We start from the raw sequence: 22,330 nt of genomic DNA, 5'->3' as shown, positions 1-22,330 counted from the left end.
CAACACAAATTTTGTAATTTTTATCGAAAAAGAAAAACACACTCTATTTGGTGTTGAGTGATATTTCGGGTGAGAGGGCCCTTTCAGAGAGAAAAGACCTTCTCAGCCGAAATAAACACAAAACTTACACTCAAAACACATGCAGAGTGTGTGTGAATGGGGAGAGAGTGATAGGACAGCGTTGCAAGGCGCTCCCCACTCTCTCCGAGCCGGAAGGAACGCGCTGCGCGCTGCCCTAGGCTCTTTTCAGTCATTTCACTGAAATAACCGAATTTTTCATATTATTTTTTGCGGGGCGGGGAGGGCGCGGTGAGTGGTGTGGCCTGCTGTGCAGGCCACAGGAGCTCAGGGAGCTATCAACACAAATTTTGTAATTTTTATCGAAAAAGAAAAACACACTCTATTTGGTGTTGAGTGATATTTCGGGTGAGAGGGCCCTTTCAGAGAGAAAAGACCTTCTCAGCCGAAATAAACACAAAACTTACACTCAAAACACATGCAGAGTGTGTGTGAATGGGGAGAGAGTGATAGGACAGCGTTGCAAGGCGCTCCCCACTCTCTCCGAGCCGGAAGGAACGCGCTGCGCGCTGCCCTAGGCTCTTTTCAGTCATTTCACTGAAATAACCGAATTTTTCATATTATTTTTTGCGGGGCGGGGAGGGCGCGGTGAGTGGTGTGGCCTGCTGTGCAGGCCACAGGAGCCAGGGAGCTATCAACACAAATTTTGTAATTTTTATCGAAAAAGAAAAACACACTCTATTTGGTGTTGAGTGATATTTCGGGTGAGAGGGCCCTTTCAGAGAGAAAAGACCTTCTCAGCCGAAATAAACACAAAACTTACACTCAAAACACATGCAGAGTGTGTGTGAATGGGGAGAGAGTGATAGGACAGCGTTGCAAGGCGCTCCCCACTCTCTCCGAGCCGGAAGGAACGCGCTGCGCGCTGCCCTAGGCTCTTTTCAGTCATTTCACTGAAATAACCGAATTTTTCATATTATTTTTTGCGGGGCGGGGAGGGCGCGGTGAGTGGTGTGGCCTGCTGTGCAGGCCACAGGAGCCAGGGAGCTATCAACACAAATTTTGTAATTTTTATCGAAAAAGAAAAACACACTCTATTTGGTGTTGAGTGATATTTCGGGTGAGAGGGCCCTTTCAGAGAGAAAAGACCTTCTCAGCCGAAATAAACACAAAACTTACACTCAAAACACATGCAGAGTGTGTGTGAATGGGGAGAGAGTGATAGGACAGCGTTGCAGGCGCTCCCCACTCTCTCCGAGCCGAAGTCACGTCGCTTCGCACAAAATGCTCGCTTCGCTCGCATTTCGTGCTCGCTCCTTAGACTTTTGCTCGTCGAGCTTAGGGAGCGCTATTAGTTTCAATTTTTAATTTTTTGATTTATATTTTTTAAATTTTTATTTTTAAAATTATATTTTTTAAAAATATTTTTTCATAAAAATTATCAAAAATCCCTTAATTGTTTTTTATAATATTTATTGATGTTTTTCATTCATTCTTTAGCAAACAATCACACTCATGTGAATATTCATTAAACACAGTCACTATCTTTCACTGAACGTTTGCAACGTTGTAAATAATCGTATGCTTTTCTTCTTTCTCTTTGGATGTCATAATTATTCAAAATCTGTTTAGCTGTTCATTCCGAAATTGTTATGACACAACAGATGAATATTAATGTGCACTAATGTTTAACAATAGACAGCAAACATTGTCCTTTCTGTTTCTTCCTTTCTCCGTCTTCCGTAAATGCTTCTTCTTTTATATTTCCTCGAACAAAATGCCTTTGATCTTCAATGTTTGTTTGCTTTAGCAATTATCATTGCATTTCACAGCTGCATAATTCTTTTCCAAATGAATGTACTTTTTCATTTTGCTTTCATAACTGAAAAATGCTTTAAATACAATTCTATTTTTTCATACGCTTTTCTTAATTACAATTTTGATCATCAAATTAAAATGAATCAACACTTCGAAACAAATGTTGAATGCAAACCATTCCTAGTCATATTGAAACTATCGGTTCGAGTGACATAAAAATAAAATCAATCATAACAATATTTTCAATGAATTGTTTTCCAATTTGTACAAACTTTTAATTCAAAATAATAATTCCTTAAAATATGGCTAACATTCATTTCGCTCATATGTATAAATTTGCTTATTATAATCAAACATTCAGCTCATCTTTCATTAACATTTTCGATATCATTCAAGGTCCCGTATATGACCAAACAAATTCGAATAAATGGTTCAAAACAAAATAAAATGCTCATTCTTTTAATAAAATTTATTTTTTTCCAAAATGTTTACCAAATAAAGTGAAATCAATTTCCTTCACAACTTTAATATGTTTTCACATAAAAATTGCGTCATGAAAATAATCACATTTGAAATTAAACAAAAACTTCAAACCTTTCCTTTATTCTTCAACAGTTTTATCATAGACTTCTTTCTGTTCAATTGCTAAATCCTCTTTGCTGCGAAAAGCTAATCTCCTCCATTTTCATCGAACAATTTTTGAAAATTATTCAACTTTTTCATCACTTAACGAAAAGCTGCAACACGTTCTCCATTTCTTAGATATTTCCATCAATAATCCATCAAAAAAATTGATCTGTTCAAAAGTCAATCTCCGTTTATTAGTTTTAAAGTTTCAGTTTTTTCCTCATTGAAATCATTGCAATTTTATTTCTTCCTTTATTCATGCTTCTTCCAATAAATAAGTTTGATTCATATTGTCTAATTCTTCATTTGTTTAATATGTTATTTCATTCCACAATATCGATGCACATTACATCCTTGTAAAGGATTATTATTGTTGTTTAATAATCAAAGCTTATTTCATTATATGGAAGAAAACAAAATAAAAAATCATCATCATTTATGAAACAACAGAAATAAAATCCATTCAAACTCCTGCTAACAATAAATAAATCTTCTTCTGTTCGACAAAAAATGAATTTCTAATAGCTTTCGATTCATAGAGAAGAAATCATCAAATTGATACAAAGTTCAAAAGAATATTTTCGAATTTGAAAACTAATTAATAAGGAAAATTAGAGATATCAGAATAGATGATATTTTGTTGAGATTTTTCATTCAAAGATAAAATAGACGTTTTTTTATGATTTATAAGAAATAAAAACAAAACTTCAATTGAAAGAATTAAGCACACTATTCACTTTCATGATTTGAAACAGCAAACAATTTTCAAGAGGAAATTGTTGTTTAGGATAAAACTTTCTTTCTTCAAGCGATCATATCCATTATTCAACGTTGAATTCAATTATTTCTATCTTGTTGGTTGCCAAAATTTTTTCGAGTTCAAAAAAGGAACCTCTTCCACTCTGATCAAAAATTAGCATCCATTTTCTCTTTTTCTGTGAATGTTATAAGTGGATCATGAACAAATTCAGGATTTTTCAAATTGTTCGTTTATTTACCAAACAAATAGAGTTCTTCTATTTTACAAAGGAAATAAATGATAGTCAATGAGTGCTTCACCAGCATTTAGATGTTTTATTTTTTTCATTTCACGTTTGGCACTACAAATCGCGGTGTTTAATGATTATGAAGAATTCAATCCTTTCACTTTTCCTTTCAATTTCTATTTGTGAGATTCTGATCATCGTAAGAAAATTGCCACAATGTAATAAGAATAAACAAATGAATGAAAACAATTTATGAAATCTTTTCAATTTGTTGAATCTTTCACAGCTAAAGATTGCCATATGTTTCAATGAATGCGTGGATTTATCATTTGCATCATTGAACCCAAGACTTTCCAATCACCTTTTTTTTGCAAGCTTTGATTGAACATGTCAAATTTCCTTGTTTTCAATGTTATTTATTGAAATTTTGATTCACGTTATCCAATTAAGATAAATATCCATTTATTCCTTTTTATTTGTAATTTTCATGTTGAAGTTATTTCTATATTAATAAAAATAAGGAAATTGACTATGAAATACTATTTTTTCCAAATAAAAAACTCCATTCCTTCTTATATGAACTTTTTTCCAATTGCAGAAAATTCCTATAAAAGTTCTTGATTAAATCTGAATTTCTGAGTCATACAAATTTTGGTGATGTTAACAAACATTATGCATCATCGGTCATGCAATGTTCATCGTTGTCAAATTCACTTGAAGGCATATGGCACACGTGTTGTTTTCTTTAATCTGAATTTTTTTCTGAGCGCAATGTTCATTCATCTGATCACTTCATTTTTTCTGTTGCACCTCTTTCGTCATTCACAATCAACCCAGTTTTGTTTTCCTCCATTATTCTTTTCATCATACATTATCATTCGCATTTTTTGCTGTTGAAAGAATCAGTTGGGCAGCTCTGAAGATTTTTCTGTTTTGTAAATGTTTCATAATTCGAATGTGCTTTCAAGGAATTTAAATCTTCATTCGTTTCAAAGAAAAGGTTTGAATGATATCATTTGTTAATTATCTCACAAACAAAGCATTTTTAACCTCTTCATTGTCATTATCAAACGTTTTTCAAATTTGAAACTGACATTTTTAATTGCAATCTTCCAGATTAAATTCATGTTTGAAAAGAACAATTCAAATTTTCAAAAACGTGAGCTGATTGTTGAAGTTTGTGAACTGAGCAACGTAGAAAATTTATGGATTTTTTTCAGTTCGAATGAAATGAGAATCAAGAATCATACTGTGAATTTGCTAGATTATTCAAACGTTTCATTTGATCATGATTGTAATCCCTAACAGTTTGCTTTTTTTTCTTTTTCCTTCAACTTGTTTTCAATGACATATTCTTCATATTTTGACATCTTTTTTGTGAAATTGTAATTCGCTTGATTCTTCGTTATATTGATGATTCTATCTCTGCAAGAATTCCACGTTCTGTCTGTCAGTTTCTTGCTTATTTCCTGGAACGGTTTATGTTGCAGGAACATTTTCATCAGTATTTTGTCTTCTTGAACAGTCCATCTGCGTCTGCTTTTGGTTCCCATTACGGCATTGACCGGACGATTCTCCCTCAAAAGCACTTTCCTTTTCGGCTTTTTAAAGATAAGCCTTTTATCACCGTTCAGATAATCTTTTATTCCTTCAATATAAATTTTGACAGCTGAAGTCACATTTTTATCAATCAACAAAGTCTTTAAGATCTCTTCTCTTGAAAGTTTCATTACCGACTCTTTCGAAGAATATTGAACATTTCGTTCATGAAGAAACGCTCTCGCTGCCATTCTGTTTAATCTTGTTACACAACTGTAAGGGTAGTGCTGTTCACTGCAGGCTGCCTTTATTATCTCAAGCACATAAAAATCGAACGAAGAAATGATGGAGCTTTCTGTCCAAGATGGTTCTTTCATTTCAATATTGTGGTAAACTTTGGGATGCGTGAGTGATTCATCGAAATACTCATCTGATTCTAACAATTCCTTTGGAAGAACTAATCTATTGGACACGATAGTTGACTTTTCCACTTCCTTGATGTAATCCCATTGTGATGGTGAACCTGTCATCCAATTGCCCACTAATGCTGTTGCTTCAATCACTGATTCTCTTTGTTTTGTATCTTTCCCTCCTTTCATCAGCGCAGAACACATAAAACCGGACCTGAAGGAATGAAATCCGAATAACCTTTCTGGATATCCCGCCATTGATGCTCTCTTTTGCAATCGTACCCTCATTGCTCCTTTTCTGAGATTCCACAGTTTTTGATATTCCAATTCCTTCAGATCCCATTTATTGAATCGAGTCAATGATAAGCCGTACTCTTCTGTTAAGAATTGCTCCAACCACCAGATTACATTCATGTTGTTTTTTCCGCAATATTCCCTTCAATCGTCACGCAATGGTCGTCTCCGCTTGCGGTCTTGGTGCATTCCAAATTGAACGTAACCTTTACGAAAGTTGTGTTAGGCATTGAAACAACTCTGATTATATCCTTCAGTTTGATTTGACTGCAAGTCTGTGCTCGAGCGCCAGTAGACATAGCGAATAAAAACAGAGAGGCTTCGCGTGGTTTCTCTATGACCCAATCTGGATAGCAGTCTAATATCCACTGCAAATCCGAAACAATTAAAGGATGCTTCTGCCATTTTGTAACATCATTTTCATGAAGAGATGTGGGAAGTCCTTTCTTTCTTCTTTTCTCCTTGTAAATCAGTATCTCGTTCTCTGCTCTTGAGACCTTCAGTTTGACTTTACTGCTAACAGGTTCACCAGTTCGTGTTTCAGAAATAGCATACAAGGCATACTTAATACTTCCACAAACTGTTTCAAATGAATATCCCACGGCAATTCCAAGTAATTTTATAAAACCGTACATTGCATCTGGCTGCAATGGCCAAGCTTGCTTATGGAAGGATTTGCAATAATCTATATACATACGAAAAGCCCACAAATGAGATTTAATTGTTTCTTCCTTAAATGGCAGACCTTCTTCTGTGTATGGAGTCAATTCTTCTTTTGAAAATGTTCTCAGCACATCAGAGAACAACGTTGGAGAGTCATATACGTATCTGGGAGATGAAAGAGCAGAATTTGAATAAGAAGAAGCTTGTGGAAGAGGAGATAAATCTTTTGTGTTCATTTTGCCATATAAATCGTTTAAGCTTTTGACTATCCGAAAGTTTTCATCAAATGTGTCAATATCCTTGATTGATTCTTTTTTTTGCTCCAACTGCTTTAATTTTTGTTCCACAATAACATGATGCTCTTCATCATCCAATACACATTTTTTACGTAACTTCAATATCCTGCATTGATTGGAAGACACGTTCACCATCTTTGCCTTCACCTTCCTTTTTTCTGAACATTTGAAACATTCAATTCTTCCTTTTGGCGTTCTGTTGCTTTTGAATCATTTTGCTCCTTCTCCAGATCTTTGCAACTGAAAGAACATGTTGTTTCGGTTTCTGAATCGATGTCACTATGATGAATGTCATCGTTTGTTTGTTCATTTTCTTCTTCGAAAGAAAAGCTATCAGTTTCATCTGCATTCCATTCATCAAGCCTTGAAAGCTTTTCCAAGCAAATTGATTTTGCTTTCCTCATAGTCACAGAACTGTCAAATGATTCCAAACAGCAATTTTTTTGAGATGTTTCTTTGTCATTATTTTTTTCACAGTTATCAATGCAATTATGTGAAGATTGTGTGCAGTCATCGAAGTCATTAGAAAAAATCCTTTCTTCAGAAGATGAACTTGAAGAACTTGCTGAACTTGCAGAGACACTTGCACTTTTCAACCCCTGCCAATTGACTGATTCACAATCCGAAATAACAGAACTTGTTGCTGTTGATTTTCTCCTCCATTTTGTTTTTGATCTTAATCCAATCTTTGGCTTTCTTGACTTTGTTCTTTTGTTTGTTGTGATTTCCTCAATTTGCTCCTCCTCAATATTAGTTGATTCCAAGTAACTTAAACAATTCTCAGTAAGGTTTTCTTTTTTTGAAACATGAAGCGGTCTAGGATATGGAGATTTGTGCGCATAAGAAGTCAAATGATCCAATGATTGTTGAACCGGTAATTCCTTCAGTGTTGAAGAATAAAAATCCAGCTTTGGAATTTCTTCTCCATTCGTCAATTCCAAAAGCCATCTTGTTATTGAAGATTCTTTCACTTCTTCCTCTTCCTCAGCTTCTTTTTCTTTTTCCTTTGCCACTCGAAACTTCGAAAAGAGGTCGCACGGCCTGTAAAGCATTGGAGCTGATATGACTTCTTTGTAGATCTGCTGGGTTGCCGACTCTCTCAAAGGGCTCATAGGAATGTTGATTGATGTTGTGCGAGAAGGAGAAAATGGAGGAGAAAATGGAGGAGAAAGTGGAGGAGAAAGCGGGGTCGAAGGAGGAGGTGTGAAGAATCCAGGCTGAGAGGGAGATAATATTGCTCCATCGAGTTCATCAGTTTCTTTGTTTCTTTCAAGCGCGCCTTGTTTCCTTTGACAGAGAAGCTCTTAAAATATATAAAACGAATAATAAAAAATGCAGATCATATGTTAATGATAACAAACTGTTGAATTTTTTCCCTGTTGTGCTATCATAATCAGAAAAGTTATATTGTTTATTTGATGCATATAACATAGATACACAAACAATTTTCTTCTATGTCTGATAAAGCTTTGCATTCAATTTCGTTTCTATCAAAATGAAACAAGTCTTCGTGTTATTTGCAGATCGAATCACATATTATTCCAATTGTTTCTTCAAAACTATTAGCTTTTGTTCTTCAGTTAAGAAAACTAATTGATTCATAGATATTCAAAAGAGATTCTCAGTTTTTTGTGTTTATATGCATTGTTTATCAGAAAAATCAAATAAACAAAATTGCTTTTCATGAAAGTGATTATCAGTGAAACGAAAATAAAAAGTGTTGATAAATGTTAAAACGTATTGAAATGAAGATATTTGCCGAGGTTAATTTCTCGTTTGCCTTCAAATGATTGAGATTATATCAATACCGTTTTATTGTTACAAAATCAAAATGAAAAAGAAATAAAACAATTTCAAACATAAGTGATCATTATTTTTGGATTCAAACAAATGACGAAAAGGATTGTTGGATTCCATTCTGCAGTTACGAAACACAAAAAGACTTTGTCATTTTTGAGCATATTTGGAAAATTAATTATATTTGGGATCATGAATTGTTCAAAGGAAAAAAAATGAAGTTTTTTTTGAAAATTCAAATGAAAATATTAATTAACAAGAATTATTAAAAATTGTACAGCTATTAAAAAACGGTATTTTCTTGTGGCAAATACTCATCTAACCACACCTATAACCCTAACCTAACTACAGATAAGCGTATCCAACCAAAAATCACCAATATACAACATTACAATGCATATTCATGTGTTTAATCATATTTTATATTGACTTTGAAATTTTCGAGAAAAAAAATTTTTTCGATTTTTCAGTCAAAATGACCAACTTGTCCGCACTGCCCTGCCACAACCGCTCGGTAGAAAAAATTTAGATTCGAGTATGTTTATAAGGGGCCCACGTCCTTGCCACCTGCCAATTATCAAAGGAATCTGAGACCCCATATTTTTCGGTCGTTGATCTAAGATCACCACTTTTTCAGTCAAAATCTTCATATGACATTTTCTCACTAACCAGACCAATCTGGCCCGAGAAAAAAATTCAGCGGACTATTCGCGAATTATCCGAACTTTTAGTGAATTATCAGCTTCCAATAAATATTTTCACAAAAATTGATATTTTCAACTTTTTTATCATTAACCTGACATATGACTTGACTTATGAAAAAATGTCAAAATTTTCATTTTTCTCAAAAAAACACCCCCATCTCAAAAATTCACAAATCACATGTTGTACACGCTGGTAAAGTCTCAGGTGCCTCACATTTTTCCTCATCGAGAAAAAAAATTTTTTTGATTAAAAAAATTGACCTCAAAAAAAATTTATAAAAAATTCTTATAAAATCAAGATATGAACAGATCCCATTCCATCTTGTATCAAAGTGTATGTTGATGGCTGATGTACTATTTATACACAATTGGAACAATGTCACTCACTTTCTTGTAGATACAGATAAAAAACAATGAAAAAAGTGAAATATTTGGGTTCAACAGAAATTTTCCGAAAATGAAGGACTTTTCAAATCCAGTTGGGATACACTAATATGGTAACACTGCAAGTAGTACAACATCATATTGTGACATGAAGGTCCATCTCAAAAAAAAGTGAAAATCGAGTTTTCTAATTTCCTATAAAATGTCCTATAAAATCGCCGGGACCATCGGGTTACGAATTGAGTAAACCCTAACCCTAACCCTAACCCTAACCTTCGTAAAGGTTTAATTCTATTTCTGTTTTGTTCATATATATTGATATTATATTATTTTTAAATTATATTTGTCTTTTTTTTCTCAAATAAAATAATAGATTCAACAACAATTATTGATGATAATTTCTCCATCTTAAATGGTGAAGAAGGGATGGATATAGATGTTGACCCACTTGAGAATTATTTTCTGGATGACTGTATCCCAAATAATTCTTCGACCGATTTTCAAAATGACAATGGCATGGATATTACAACCGAAACTCATGAAGTTTCTTCTTATAACTCTGCGATGGATACAGATGAACCAGAGTTAATCTCCACATCGGGATTTTCCAATCAAAACCAGGAAGATGAAAGCGTTATGATTTTCACTAATCAACGAGCCAATCCAACGGAGTCCATCGATGGATCTCACTCCGTTGCCATCGAAGACGATTCAGAAGAAAATGCAGAAGGTTCACAAAAAGATTCATATATTTATGAAAGAGAATTGAATCAATCTTCTTCTTTAAAACAAACAATGAACAAAAAGAACTGCGATAATGCTCTCCCTCAATTTTTTCCTTTACCCAATAAAGGAAACACTTGTTTCTTGGCTGCTACGATTCAACTGTTTCGCACAATTTTTTTCCATTCCGATAAATGCAGAATGAGGAAAGGTCGTTTATCAATTATTCAAAATAGTTTATCTTTCTTGGTGAATCCTCAGCACATAAAACCAAACAATAAACAATCTAATCATGCATCCAAATGGACTTCGAATTTCGTTGAAAAATGGGAAAATTTTCATCACCTTCGAACTGGTATTCAACACGAGTTCTATGAAACATTTCTGAGTCTTTATGACGATATATCATCAATTTATCCTTCATTTCGAAGTCAAATGGAACAGAAAATTTGTTTTCCTCGTGTTTGCATCGAATGTTTTCATCGGAATGAAGGTGTCGTTGAAACAACTCCAATACTGAGGCTGAACGGAAATGATTTATTGAAGTCTTTCAACGAATCGTTTGAAATAAGTGAGGATAATATTAATAATAGAGATGCATTCTGCGAGTGCTGTTCAAGAAACACTCATCAATTGACAACTTTATCAATCAGTCAATTTCCTCATATTTTATCAATTTCATTTGAAACACAATCTGAATCAAATGCTTGTCCGATGAATGTTTTCTCAGTTTTATCATTTCAAAATATCAATGGAAAAACAGTTGCATCCTCAAATTATGACTCAAATGCAATTAATTACAATTTGATTGCAGTGTTATTTCATAAAGGAGAAAAAGAAAATGGACATTTTTATTCCATCTGCCATTCAGGAAACAACGAAAAGTCATCGACATTTCAAAACAACAGTTGGTGCTTGTGCAATGATGAAATGGTTTCTATCATCAACAAGAATGTGGAAGATAAAATCAAAAGTCATATGAAAAGAGACACTCAGCCGGTGATGTGAATATACGTTAAAGTGAAAATAAAAGAAAATACTCACATTACTGAAATTCTATCTCCACCATTGATTCCATCTTTTCAAAAGAAGAATCCACATCAAGTTTTGAACATATGCAATGAACCTTATCATATAGGGACTTCATCGGTTACATGTCAACATGTTGATAATGCAGCAAAAGAACCATTATCAAACACAAATATCAATGAAAACCATGGAGAAATAATATCATTAGGACATGCTTCTTGTCACTCTTCTTCTTTTTCTCACTTCACTGATTCTGAATCAAATCAAAATCAATGTGCCAAGAATTGCTCTTCAATGCAAAAAGAAAATGAAAATTGCCAGATAACAAATAATTCGTCTTATTCAGCATCTCGTAATTCGTCTTCACTTCATTTTCCAATTCACAATCAATTATGTTGCGAAGAAAACTTGAACAACATTCACATCATTTCTTCTCCAAGCACTTCATTCAATCAATTTGACTTTCCATCCTCATCAAATTCTTTTATCAACACATCAAATTCATTTCATTCAAATAACAGAGATATCAATTTGAACTTGTCATCACTTCATCCACATCAACCATATGTTTTTTCCTCGAATAAAATTAAAGGAAAAAATGTGGAAGATATTCAGAAAGACAAATCGATATCTCATATCATTTATGAAGTTTCGAGCTCTCCCCAACCTGGAACAACATGTGCAAACAATCAACAAATTTTAACAGAAAACACTTCATCTTTCTCATCCAACCTTTTCGATCAGAATACTCAAACGATAATAAACTCATCAAAAATTTCATCTTCGAATTCGATAAACGAACAAAATGACAATTCACACTCTTTTCCGCCACAATCAACTGTTTCAACAAATCCTTCCTCAACAATGATGAATTCAATATCAATGTCTTCTAACGACATTCTTCACAGATTCGAATCCCTAAACAACAACACTTCAAAACATCAAAAAGCAACAAAAACGAATCCAATTCGAATCATTAACACTTCTTAATTACAGTTGTATCAAAAAATGAAAGAAACAACAAACATAAAAATGTCTCGAAGCACATTTTACAAAAGAACTTCCCACTTGAAGCGAGCGGCTCGGAGGACAGACTTGTGCAATCTTTGCGAAAAATACAATCACATGAAAAAGAGAGAAGAATTCTTGAGAACGAAATCCGAACAGCTTTCAGATAAAGACAAAAATATATTGAAGGGAATAGAGGATCACAGAAAACTTGCAACGAACAAGCAACGGTATTATCGTCTTATGAAGGAAAATCTATCAATAGATGATGCGCTCGTGCTTTTCGATTTCAAAGAAAATTGGTCCCTTCCTCTCAGGAGAAACCAGATCAGCAAGGACTACTACGACAAGTTTGAGGTGTCTCATCTCTGCATTATTGTCTATACAGTGGACAAAAACAAAAACAAGATGAAACATATTTTCAACTTCTTTTCAAGCATTCTCTCACATGACTATCGTTTCGTTATTGAATGCTTGAGCCAAGTACTTAATAAACCCATGCTATCGCAAAAGAAAAACTTGCATTTTGTGTGTGACACAGGACCACACTTTAGGAATTCACAAGTTATGCATTTTCTTCTGTATGATAATTCTGCAGTGGTTCACGGAAAATCTTCGACATTATCATTTTTCTGTGAAAAACACGGAAAATGTGAATGTGACGGAGAATTTGGATGTTTAACAAACACTATGAACATTCATCTGGATAGTGAAACTGTAATCCAAAACATCGATGATCTCATCAAGTTTTTTGAAGAACACCCTCTTGATGGTGTTATTCAGGAAAAATCAATGTCAAACAATTCTCACAAAATCGTTCGTCATTTTCTCAAGTTTGTTATTTCTTGTGGTTAATATTATTTCTTGTTTATGATGATAATTTATTTCAAAACTCTTATTGCATATTTTTTATAGATATATACCAACTAATAAAATCTTGTGGAAAAAATTGGAAATCTGTTCGATAAAGACATTTCTGTTCTACGAGAAAAGAGGAAGTCAAATATATCGATCAGTTGCTTCACCAGATAACTGTGAAGGATCCTTCATGGTGGATTTCAAGGAGAAAAGAGTGAGAGACGAGAGAGTTAAAAAAATATTTCAAAAGAGTTCAACCAATTCAGCAGAAGAGAGAATAGGAAATTACACAGAGAAATTATTGAAAGATAGAAGATTATTTGATATTAATCATTTCTTTGATAAACCTTGAATTACTGTTTTGATGTTTCTATTCCTTAAGTAATTCAAAATAGAAAAGAGTTTTTTTGTGGTCTGTTGCTCAAGCTTTGTGCTTTTGTTATGAACAAATTCTACGAAGTACCTCACATTTTTTCCATTTGAATGGAAAAAATTGGGGCTAGGCTGATTCCGTCCTGAAACTGTGCTGTGACCGGTCCAGCACAGTTTCTTGCAGGATTTGGGTCCAGAATCAGCCTCCCAGGACAGACCCTTCACATTCTTCTTTCCTGTTTTGAATTACTTAAGGAATTTATATTTTGATTATTTTTTGATTCAAATATGTCGACATATTTGTTTTTTAATAAATGAAATTTTCATATTATTTTGTTAAATATATTGAAAAAGTTTCATTGACTTTTTGAGTTTTGATAAAATAAAAATTGAAAATATTTAATGCTCATTGAATTAGGAGACACTTTGATTTGTTGCTCAGTTAGCGAAATCTCAAAAAATTAATGTTTTTCAACATGAAAAGGCAGGGGGATGGATGTGAAATGCGTTTCAACTATTATTTTTGCAACTTATATTTGAATTTTCGAAAATCTTATTCAAGGACAAAACAGCACATCCGGGAAGAGACGTATATGTGAAGTGCAACTCGAAAAAAGGACAGATCGCAGATGTGCAGCCTTTGCTGGATTCAGAGCCACATTTGTGAATGAAGTCGCAATATGGGGATGCACCTCGGACATGCATCTGGACAAAGAAGATCTGCTGAAGAGAATTGTGAAGTACCAGAGCGAGACGGTGTTTGTGTCTTCGGCTGGGGACAATCACGAGGAAAGCAAGCAGTGCGGAGGGCTGGATGGGCCATGCAGCACGCTGGGCGAAGTGCTGCTGAACATCATTCCTTCGTTGTTCTCCCAGCTGCTGATCTTTAACCGCACTGTCATCTTGAGAAGATGCAATGCACTGAATGAAACCATCCGCTCGCTTGAATCTCCTTTGCCGGAACAGGTATTCCTCAACTCAACAATCCCACATGGCAGCAGCATTATCGCAACCTCAGAGAAAGTCCGGATCGAGAGCTTGTCGTTCTCTGTTGGCTCCTCATTTTCGTTTTCAGGAGGAGCACTCGTCAGCGAGACAAATGGGCAGCTTTATCTTTCGTCAGTCCTTTTTGCATCTGAAGTGCCTTCAAACAGCATCCATCCCATTGCCTTCAACTCGGCTCTCCTGAGCGTTGAAAGCGGGCGTCTATCCATTGATAATTGCACTGTATCGGAAATTTCATTTGAGCAGCCAGTGTTCCGGCTGACTGGCAGCAGCAAGGTGTCCTTGGCAAAGGTGAACATGAAGCAGGTTGAGTTGTCGTCCAATCTGTTTGAAGTTGGAGAGTGTGAGAGTGTGGTGATTGATGATGCAGCGGTGGATGGAGTGAAGTCTCGCAATGGCAGTGCCATTTCCGTTTGCGAAGATATGTCGGGAGTTGTTTCCTTTGGCAGTTCTTCCATCAGAAACTTCAGTCGTGGTTCGTTGGGTGCATGCTTCCTTTCGGCATCTTCGCCTTCTGCCCGGATAAATCTGTCAAACTGCTCGTGCAAGAATTGTGTGTCGTTGTCGAAAAAAGGGGGCATTTTGGATGCCAGCAGGGCGCTTGGCATTTCGATACACATGTGCGAGTTTGAGGGGAGGAAAGAAATTTCCATCAGTGAAGATAGTGCCTGTAAATGGAATGGATCGCTCATCAATTTGTCACATGCAGCAGCAATGATGAAGGATGTGACAATATCGAATTCGTCATCAGGCTGATTAGCGTTGGTGGCGGGCAACATGACAATGGAGAAAGGCGAGTTTTGTGACAACAGCCACTCAAAGCCGAAATACACATCACTCCTCTGGAACATCTTTTGCTGCAATTCGGATTCGTTGGAAATTGACAGCTTAAAAGGCGGGGATGGTTTGAAAAGCAACACTTTGTTGTGGATCATGAGCGAAGACTGCAGATTGAAGTGTGCTGCACAGGAGCGACCCTCTCCGTTTTTCATTCCTCATCTGGAATCAGCAAGTCTGACTGAACCTGGAGGCAAGGCCAATATCAAATTCACTGGATCACTTTTCCTGCCATGCGATCTATCTTTCATGTTGATGTGATCAACCAAAAATATAGAGTGATTGGAGCGGTGTCCGTTTAACGAAAACAGCTTTTTTTCTGAAATAGGAATTGTTGGAGCTGTATCATTTTCATGTATTGCATTTCTATTTCTATTTTCATTCCCACTGAATAATCAACTAAGTAATTGAATGAATAGTCACCGATTGTCATTATTTGACAGAACTTTTCAAACTTTCCAGCTCGCATTTCAAATAATAATCTTATCACTCATTATTTCTCGCATTTGTTTAAAGTTTCGAAATTCTTCAAAAAAGAAATTGGATGTTCCATATTAATCATTCTTTTTTTTGGAATAACAATCTGTTCAAAAAAAGAAATGAATAAATATCTTTGAAGTATTCATTATCAAATAGATCGGAAGAAAATCCTTCATCTTGTTAACTTCATTCAAATTAGATGTCATTTGCTCTGTGAAAGTGACTGTATATCACAAAAATTCAATTATCAAAACAAAAGAAGAAATCACTGTTTTGTGTTGTTTTCAGTTCATTTAATTTTTATTTTCAATATTTATTATTGAAAATATTACAAACAAAAAAAACAAAATTGAATTTAATACCTTCAACACATTTTAAAACACAATAACTTTATCAAAGCATACACAGAATTAAATTTTGGTGTTAATGATCTTGTTGATTTATTGAACAATGAAATCACAATTTCAGAGATTCTTTTGTATGGAATTATTGTCAATATTATAATCCAACAGTTTTTCAGATTCGAAAATAAAGTTTTGAAACAAATTTTTGAATTTTTTTATCACACCGAAAAAAAGTATGTTTTCGAAAAGAATCACCCATATATAAGAATAAACAATGGTTGCAAAAGACTGAGCGTTGGACAGTAAATAGCTTTGGCCAAGTTCACAACAATTTTCATATATCAAAGATATGGCTTCTATAACTGTAGAAATTTGAGGAACATCATTTCACACGTTTATTTTTGATTCGCAGAAAAAACATGATAATTTTCTTTGCATGCCATGTTAAATTCTTCTTTTTTCTTAACGATCATTAATAATCACTTTCAGCATTAAAAAAAACATATCACTTGAATAAAAATTGAAAGAAATTGAAGACACAGTTGCTGAATAAAAAATCCGGGTTTTTTACTTTGTAACGGGTTTTTTACTCATTGTATCAAAATGGAATAAGAAACGCCCATACATAAAATTCATCTATAGAACTCAAAGCCAGCAAAGCCATTTCCACATCCTTCTGAGCCTTCTCGCTTTCCTCTATCTTCAATGCAGCTTTCAGAAGGCAAGTCTCACAAATCAAAAGCAATTCTTTTGAAAATTTGCAGCAAAGAAAAAGAAAGCATTCTCAAAGATCAACAAGAAGCTTTTCATTCTTTTCTTCTTTTTTCTTCTCATTTTCATCGATTATCATCTCTTTCATTCTTTTGCTCAATGATGAATAATCAAAAGAATATAATAAAATCTTTTTCAGCACTTTGTTGTATCCAACATGCTTCAACAGCAAGATTGCATTTTCCATTGAAAGCTTCTCTTCTTCCATCATTTTGTCTATTTTGTCAAACAATTCTTTTGTGAAAACGGATTGAAAATCTTCTCTGTGCATCACTTCCATAATTTCTCTCATTTCTTCGATTTTTTGTTTCTGCTCGCTTTCTGTGGAATGCTCCAGTTCAGAAAACAATTCTTCAATAAATTTATTTATGGTGGAAAGCGCTGAACACTCAAAAAATAGTAAAATGAACAAACTCGGATATTTCTCTGCAAGGGACGGCTCTTGAGTGTCATCACTGAATTTGCAGGCATTACACTTATCCATCCTGTCTATTGTTGATAAAGATCAATTTGCATCAAAATATCAAATGAAAAACAGAAAAACAAAAACAACATTGTTGAATAGTGACAAAATTAAAATATAATGGTCAAACTCAATTCTTTTGCTCAGTAAAAATCTGCGTCAAAAAAGAAATCGCAAAGAAGCTGCAATATTGGTTGTATTTAAATAAATACAAAAGAGTTTAATTTATGTCTGATCGAACCAACAATAATTCATTTCATGGAAATGGATTGAATTTCGATGAATAGTTGAACGTATCAAAAAATATCCCACATGTCTGGAATTGAGTATAAAAAAAATATCTATTTTAACATTCTGAGTGGAACAAAGAAGGGGAAATTTGGTGCTTTTTTGAACTTTTCGAAGAAGAGACAAAAAAGCAACAATTTGCACATTAAACTGTGCATTTAAACGTTGTTGCAGATTCAAATTCAAACATAAATATTACACTTATTTCCCTCACATTTAGAGTTATCTGAGAGCTTTGCTTCATCGAAATGTTTTTTTCTGTTATTTCAGAGTGTTTGCTGATTTCCGTGAATGTTTCAAATTTAATGTGTTGAGTACAGTTATTAGCTGTCGGGACACTTTTATAATTAATTGCTTTCTTTTGTGGATTGTTCAGGCTGAATGAAAAATGATGGAGAGGATTAAGCATTCAACAATTCACATTTTTTTATTGCTTGAGCTCATGACAATTGAACGCATAAGAGAATTTATCAAGACAACATTGGGCTGCATTGTTAGTAGAGCATTGAAAGAGATTTTATTCCAAAAGGCTTTGAGGCTGAGCGAAGATGGAAAAAAATTGAGAAGGCAAAGGGAGATTATTGAAATATCGAAATCAAATAGCAGCCGCGTTTTTGAGTTCATTTCAACATTTTAATCGTTCAGTGGTGTAACCGCTTGGTTAGTATTTTTCTATAAAGACACTTGTTACGTTTTTTGGAAAACTCACACCTTGGATCGTTTTGATCGTAATCATTGATTCACCGATTTCGTTGCAGATTTTGAAGTAAACCCTGAAACTGAACGAGCGATACTGAAGCAAGCCGGACAGGACAGAACAGATTGCGATTGAAGCGTTTGATCAAATTAAGGTGTGTTTTCCAATTCATGTGGCATTTCGGCATTTATATTTGTTTCAAAAAGAAAGAAAGAAAGAAATCATTGAAAATATTCAGAAATTACTCAAATTTTTTTGCAATGATAATTTCATATTTTCACTTTCACTTTTCCATTCTCTCTCTTTTTTCTTTCTGTTTTATTGTTACACAGATATTCTTTTGACTAAAGTTAATAAAAATCAAACTTCTGGAAAGAAATTATCAAAAACAAACTTCTTCAATCAGAGAGGAAAGAATGTGAGCTTATCGAAAAAAGAGTATTACCTCATTTATTGATGAATATTTTTATCTTTTATTTCTTTTTCTTTCATTTATTTAAAAAATTTTCAAATAACTTTGTGAACTTCTTTAAAAACTTCACTCAAAAACTGTTTCTTTTTGCAGATAATCACCAATTCCATTCGCGAAAACTTGCAGTTGCTTGTGAATGCGCTCACACTCATCGTGCTTGTTGGCCAGAGCTTCTGGCAGCATCTGCCGTTGAATGTGTCTTTCTTGTTTTTTTTTCATCAAAAATCCTTGAATATCTCAGAAAATAACTGGAGAGAATTCAAATTGAAGAAAGCAGACGCAATCACATCGGAGATGTTTCTGCAGCCAGCCGAGTCTGCTTGCAGATGAGAAGGAAAGAAGAAGAAGAAGAAGTTTTGGAAGAAGAAAGAGGGATGAAATGTGGAAGATGATAATAAAAACAATTATGGGAAAAATTAAGATTCAGTTATTGTTTTTTCTTCATCTTCAACATCAACATCTCCATTCTCTTTCCAATCTTCTTTTGTTTCATCTCAAAAATCTTCATTTCCATCACCTTCCTATTCACCTAACTCTTCGCCTTTTTCACCTAATACTTCTTCGCCTTCGCCTACTTATTTTTTCATCATCATCTTCTTCTTCTCCATTTTTTTTTATTTTTTTTCCTTTTTTTTTATTTTATTTGAAAATAACATACAGCGTTAAAAAAAGTAAGTTCAACATTTGTTGAATTAACAAATAAAAAACAAAGTTTGATTCAAAAGCGCCATTTTGATCTTTTCGACAAATTCATCATTAATCGACCGGCAAATTTCATGAAGAAAGCATTTGTTGCAGAGGCTTAATTTTCAAAATGAATAGTTTTTGTTTTTATTTTTAAGCAGAAACGAAAAATTTCATTTTTTCATAATATTTAACTTTCTGATGAGAGATATTCAATTTGATGTACGTGGAGAGGGATTTTCGCATTTGTTGCAGAGGCTAAATGCAACACTGCCAAAAATCATGCAACCACTTTATGCTCATTTTCTTATTTATTTCAAGATGATAAACAATACTTGAAAAAATACTCATTCATGATCAAATATATAATATTTATCTGAAAAATTGTTGGAAAACGATTGACATTTTCACGGCTTATATTGCATGACAAAAAACGAATCCGAAGAATTGAGTGGAAAAATAGAAAATAAAACAGACATGAAAAATATGAATTGTGATCCTTTGTTAAAGGATGAAAAAGGAAGAACAGAAGCATTGCGATGGATCATTCAGAAAAGTGCAGTTCCTCCATTAGAAATTCGAAATGACATTACACTAAAGGATAAAGATGAATACACAATGGCAATGATATGATAGAAAATATTAAAACAGAACCTCCGGAATGGATGAGACACGACAATAGGGTTGCAGATAAATATGGAAAAACGATGGCGATGAATTGGATTGAGGAAGTTAAAAAAGAACCACCACTATGGATGATAATGGATAGCACACAAGGCACCAAGGAAGGTAGGACATTGTCGATGAAGTGGATTGAAGAGAAAAAAACGGAACCTCCAGACTGGATGAGACACAACATTGCAATTGGCGATAATAGAGGAAAAACAATAGCCATGTATTGGATAAAGGAAGTCAAAACAGAACCACCTTTATCAATAAGGCATGAAATTGCAAAAAAAGATAACAATGGTGAAACAATGGCGATGAAGTGGATTCAGTTTGTTAAAACAGACCCACTGGGGTGGATGAGGCACGGGATTACGCTTGGAAATAAGAAAGGAGAAACAATGCCCATGCTGTGGATTTCAAATGTGAAGACAAACCCACCAACTTGGATGAGACATGGCATTACATTTACCAACAAGAATGGATTGACAATGGCCATGCTTTGGATTGAACATATTCAAACAGAGCCTCCAGAATGGATGAGACACGATATTAAACTTGCCAATAAGAATGGGAACACAATGGCCATGAATTGGATTCAGTTTATTCAAACAGAGCCTCCAGAATGGATGAGACACGATGCTACACTTGTAAACTGTTATGGCTTGACGATGGCGGTGAAGTGGATTCAAGAAGTCAAGACAGAGCCACCTGAGTGGATGAGGCATGGCAACAAACTTGCCGATATGCCTGGGCGAACAATGGCGATGCAATGGATTCAGTTTACTGAAACTGAACCTCCAGAATGGATGAGACATGACAATCGGGTTGCGGACAGGGATGGAAAAAGGATGGCAGATTATTGGGAAAGATATGTTGGGAATGAGATTCCAGAATGGATGAAATGTGATGAGCTAATTTGCACTTATGAAGCTGGTGATGTTGATGAAGGAATGAAAGAGAAAATGGATTTGATCAAGGAAATATTAAAGAAACACCAGAATAAGAGTGGAAAAGCAATGCACTTGGCGATAAGGGTCGAATAGGGAAGGAAATATGCGGATTTACAAGTTGAAACGAGATACCTTGCCGCTACGAATGAAATGATGTATTGCAGCTGGAGGTGGAAGCATGATGATGAGTGTCGAAATAGATGCGCCAGAAATGGAAGAAGACTGATAATTCCGCAAGAGTGATTGAATCATTTGCATTGAAGATATTATTTCTGAAGCATTGAACAAACGAACCAACAGATTTGCATGTGTGTAAATAAAGGCTTTTTAGCAACATATCTTAATTCTTGACTTTTTCTTTTTTTCTTAAGAATTACTTTTTCTCTTTCAATAAATATTTGAACATGCTTCAAACAAATTTCATTTTGATCTCCTTTCGATTTGCTTTTGATTGTTTTTTCATTTTAGCAGAACATTTGAAGCTGTTCATAACAATTTTTATTTTTATTTATTAATTTTTTTTTCTTATTTTCTGAATATTTTATATTTTTTTTCAAATTGTTTTTAACTTCATTTTTTCATTTTTTACAATTATTTTTACAATTACTTTGAAATTTTTTATTGTATTTTTCTTTTGACTTATTTCCTTTTTTTCTGAATTATTAATTATTTTTTCTTCCTCTTTTAATTTTTATTAAATTAACAAATCAATTTTTGCTTATTCAAAAATTATTTTTAGAAAAGATAAATTCAACTAACCTTGTTTTGTTTTAAGAATTTGCCAATCAAACTAAAAATTTAGTTTGGCGTCTTTTCAATCAAATGAGCATTTCTGTGATTTGAAGTTGACAAAGTCAAAGAGAACAAATGGAAGGAGGCTGTGAAAGTTGTCTGTCTGTGCTGATGAGGGCAATGTGAGGATTAGATGAAATACTTTCAAAGAATGCAACACTTCTAACCGCCTCTGAGGCAAATTGGCTTTTCAATGGATTTTAGTGTGTTTGCTGTGAAAATAAGGAAAGAGTTTCATTTCTAGCCTCTGTATCTCTTCCTCACTTTAATTCCTGCCCAGATGTTGCTCAATCACCTCTGATCATCTTCGTTTTCTTCTCCAATCATCTGCTCGCTTAAATTTCCTCTTTTT

The 22,330-nt window shown here is 34.1% G+C and overlaps 5 protein-coding genes across 5 annotated transcripts; 2 read left to right on the top strand and 3 right to left on the bottom strand.

Annotated features, from left to right (window-relative positions):
- Nucleotides 1-5,808: 5,808 nt before the first annotated feature.
- On the bottom strand, nucleotides 5,809-6,591 carry MONOS_17360 (uncharacterized protein; the record flags this gene model as incomplete). The annotated part of the gene is made up of 1 exon (XM_067870273.1): nucleotides 5,809-6,591. One exon carries the CDS (start codon nucleotides 6,589-6,591, stop codon nucleotides 5,809-5,811), a length of 783 nt encoding a protein of 260 aa, XP_067731014.1.
- A 203-nt stretch (nucleotides 6,592-6,794) lies between these two features.
- On the bottom strand, nucleotides 6,795-8,082 carry MONOS_17359 (uncharacterized protein; the record flags this gene model as incomplete). Its single annotated transcript, XM_067870271.1, has 2 exons — nucleotides 6,795-7,954; nucleotides 8,013-8,082. 2 exons carry the CDS (start codon nucleotides 8,080-8,082, stop codon nucleotides 6,795-6,797), a joined length of 1,230 nt encoding a protein of 409 aa, XP_067731013.1.
- A 6,143-nt stretch (nucleotides 8,083-14,225) lies between these two features.
- MONOS_7978 (uncharacterized protein) lies at nucleotides 14,226-15,287 on the top strand (the record flags this gene model as incomplete). The annotated part of the gene is made up of 1 exon (XM_067878346.1): nucleotides 14,226-15,287. The coding sequence occupies one exon, from the start codon at nucleotides 14,226-14,228 to the stop codon at nucleotides 15,285-15,287; it is 1,062 nt and encodes a 353-aa protein (XP_067731012.1).
- Nucleotides 15,288-16,636: 1,349 nt separating this feature from the next.
- MONOS_7979 (uncharacterized protein) lies at nucleotides 16,637-17,542 on the bottom strand. The gene is made up of 2 exons (XM_067878347.1): nucleotides 17,378-17,542; nucleotides 16,637-17,314 (listed from the first exon to the last, which is right to left on the bottom strand). The coding sequence occupies exons 1-2, from the start codon at nucleotides 17,445-17,447 to the stop codon at nucleotides 16,977-16,979; spliced, it is 408 nt and encodes a 135-aa protein (XP_067731011.1). The 5' UTR covers nucleotides 17,448-17,542; the 3' UTR covers nucleotides 16,637-16,976.
- A 2,654-nt stretch (nucleotides 17,543-20,196) lies between these two features.
- On the top strand, nucleotides 20,197-21,279 carry MONOS_7980 (uncharacterized protein; the record flags this gene model as incomplete). Its single annotated transcript, XM_067878348.1, has 1 exon — nucleotides 20,197-21,279. One exon carries the CDS (start codon nucleotides 20,197-20,199, stop codon nucleotides 21,277-21,279), a length of 1,083 nt encoding a protein of 360 aa, XP_067731010.1.
- Between the last annotated feature and the right edge of the window lie 1,051 nt (nucleotides 21,280-22,330).

The sequence above is a fragment of the Monocercomonoides exilis genome (assembly GCF_001643675.1).
Source record: "Monocercomonoides exilis strain PA203 chromosome Unknown scaffold13-1861174, whole genome shotgun sequence".
NCBI lineage: Eukaryota > Preaxostyla > Oxymonadida > Polymastigidae > Monocercomonoides > Monocercomonoides exilis.
The sequence above is the reverse complement of the archived record's forward strand: the minus strand, read 5'-3'. Positions and strand labels throughout refer to the sequence as shown.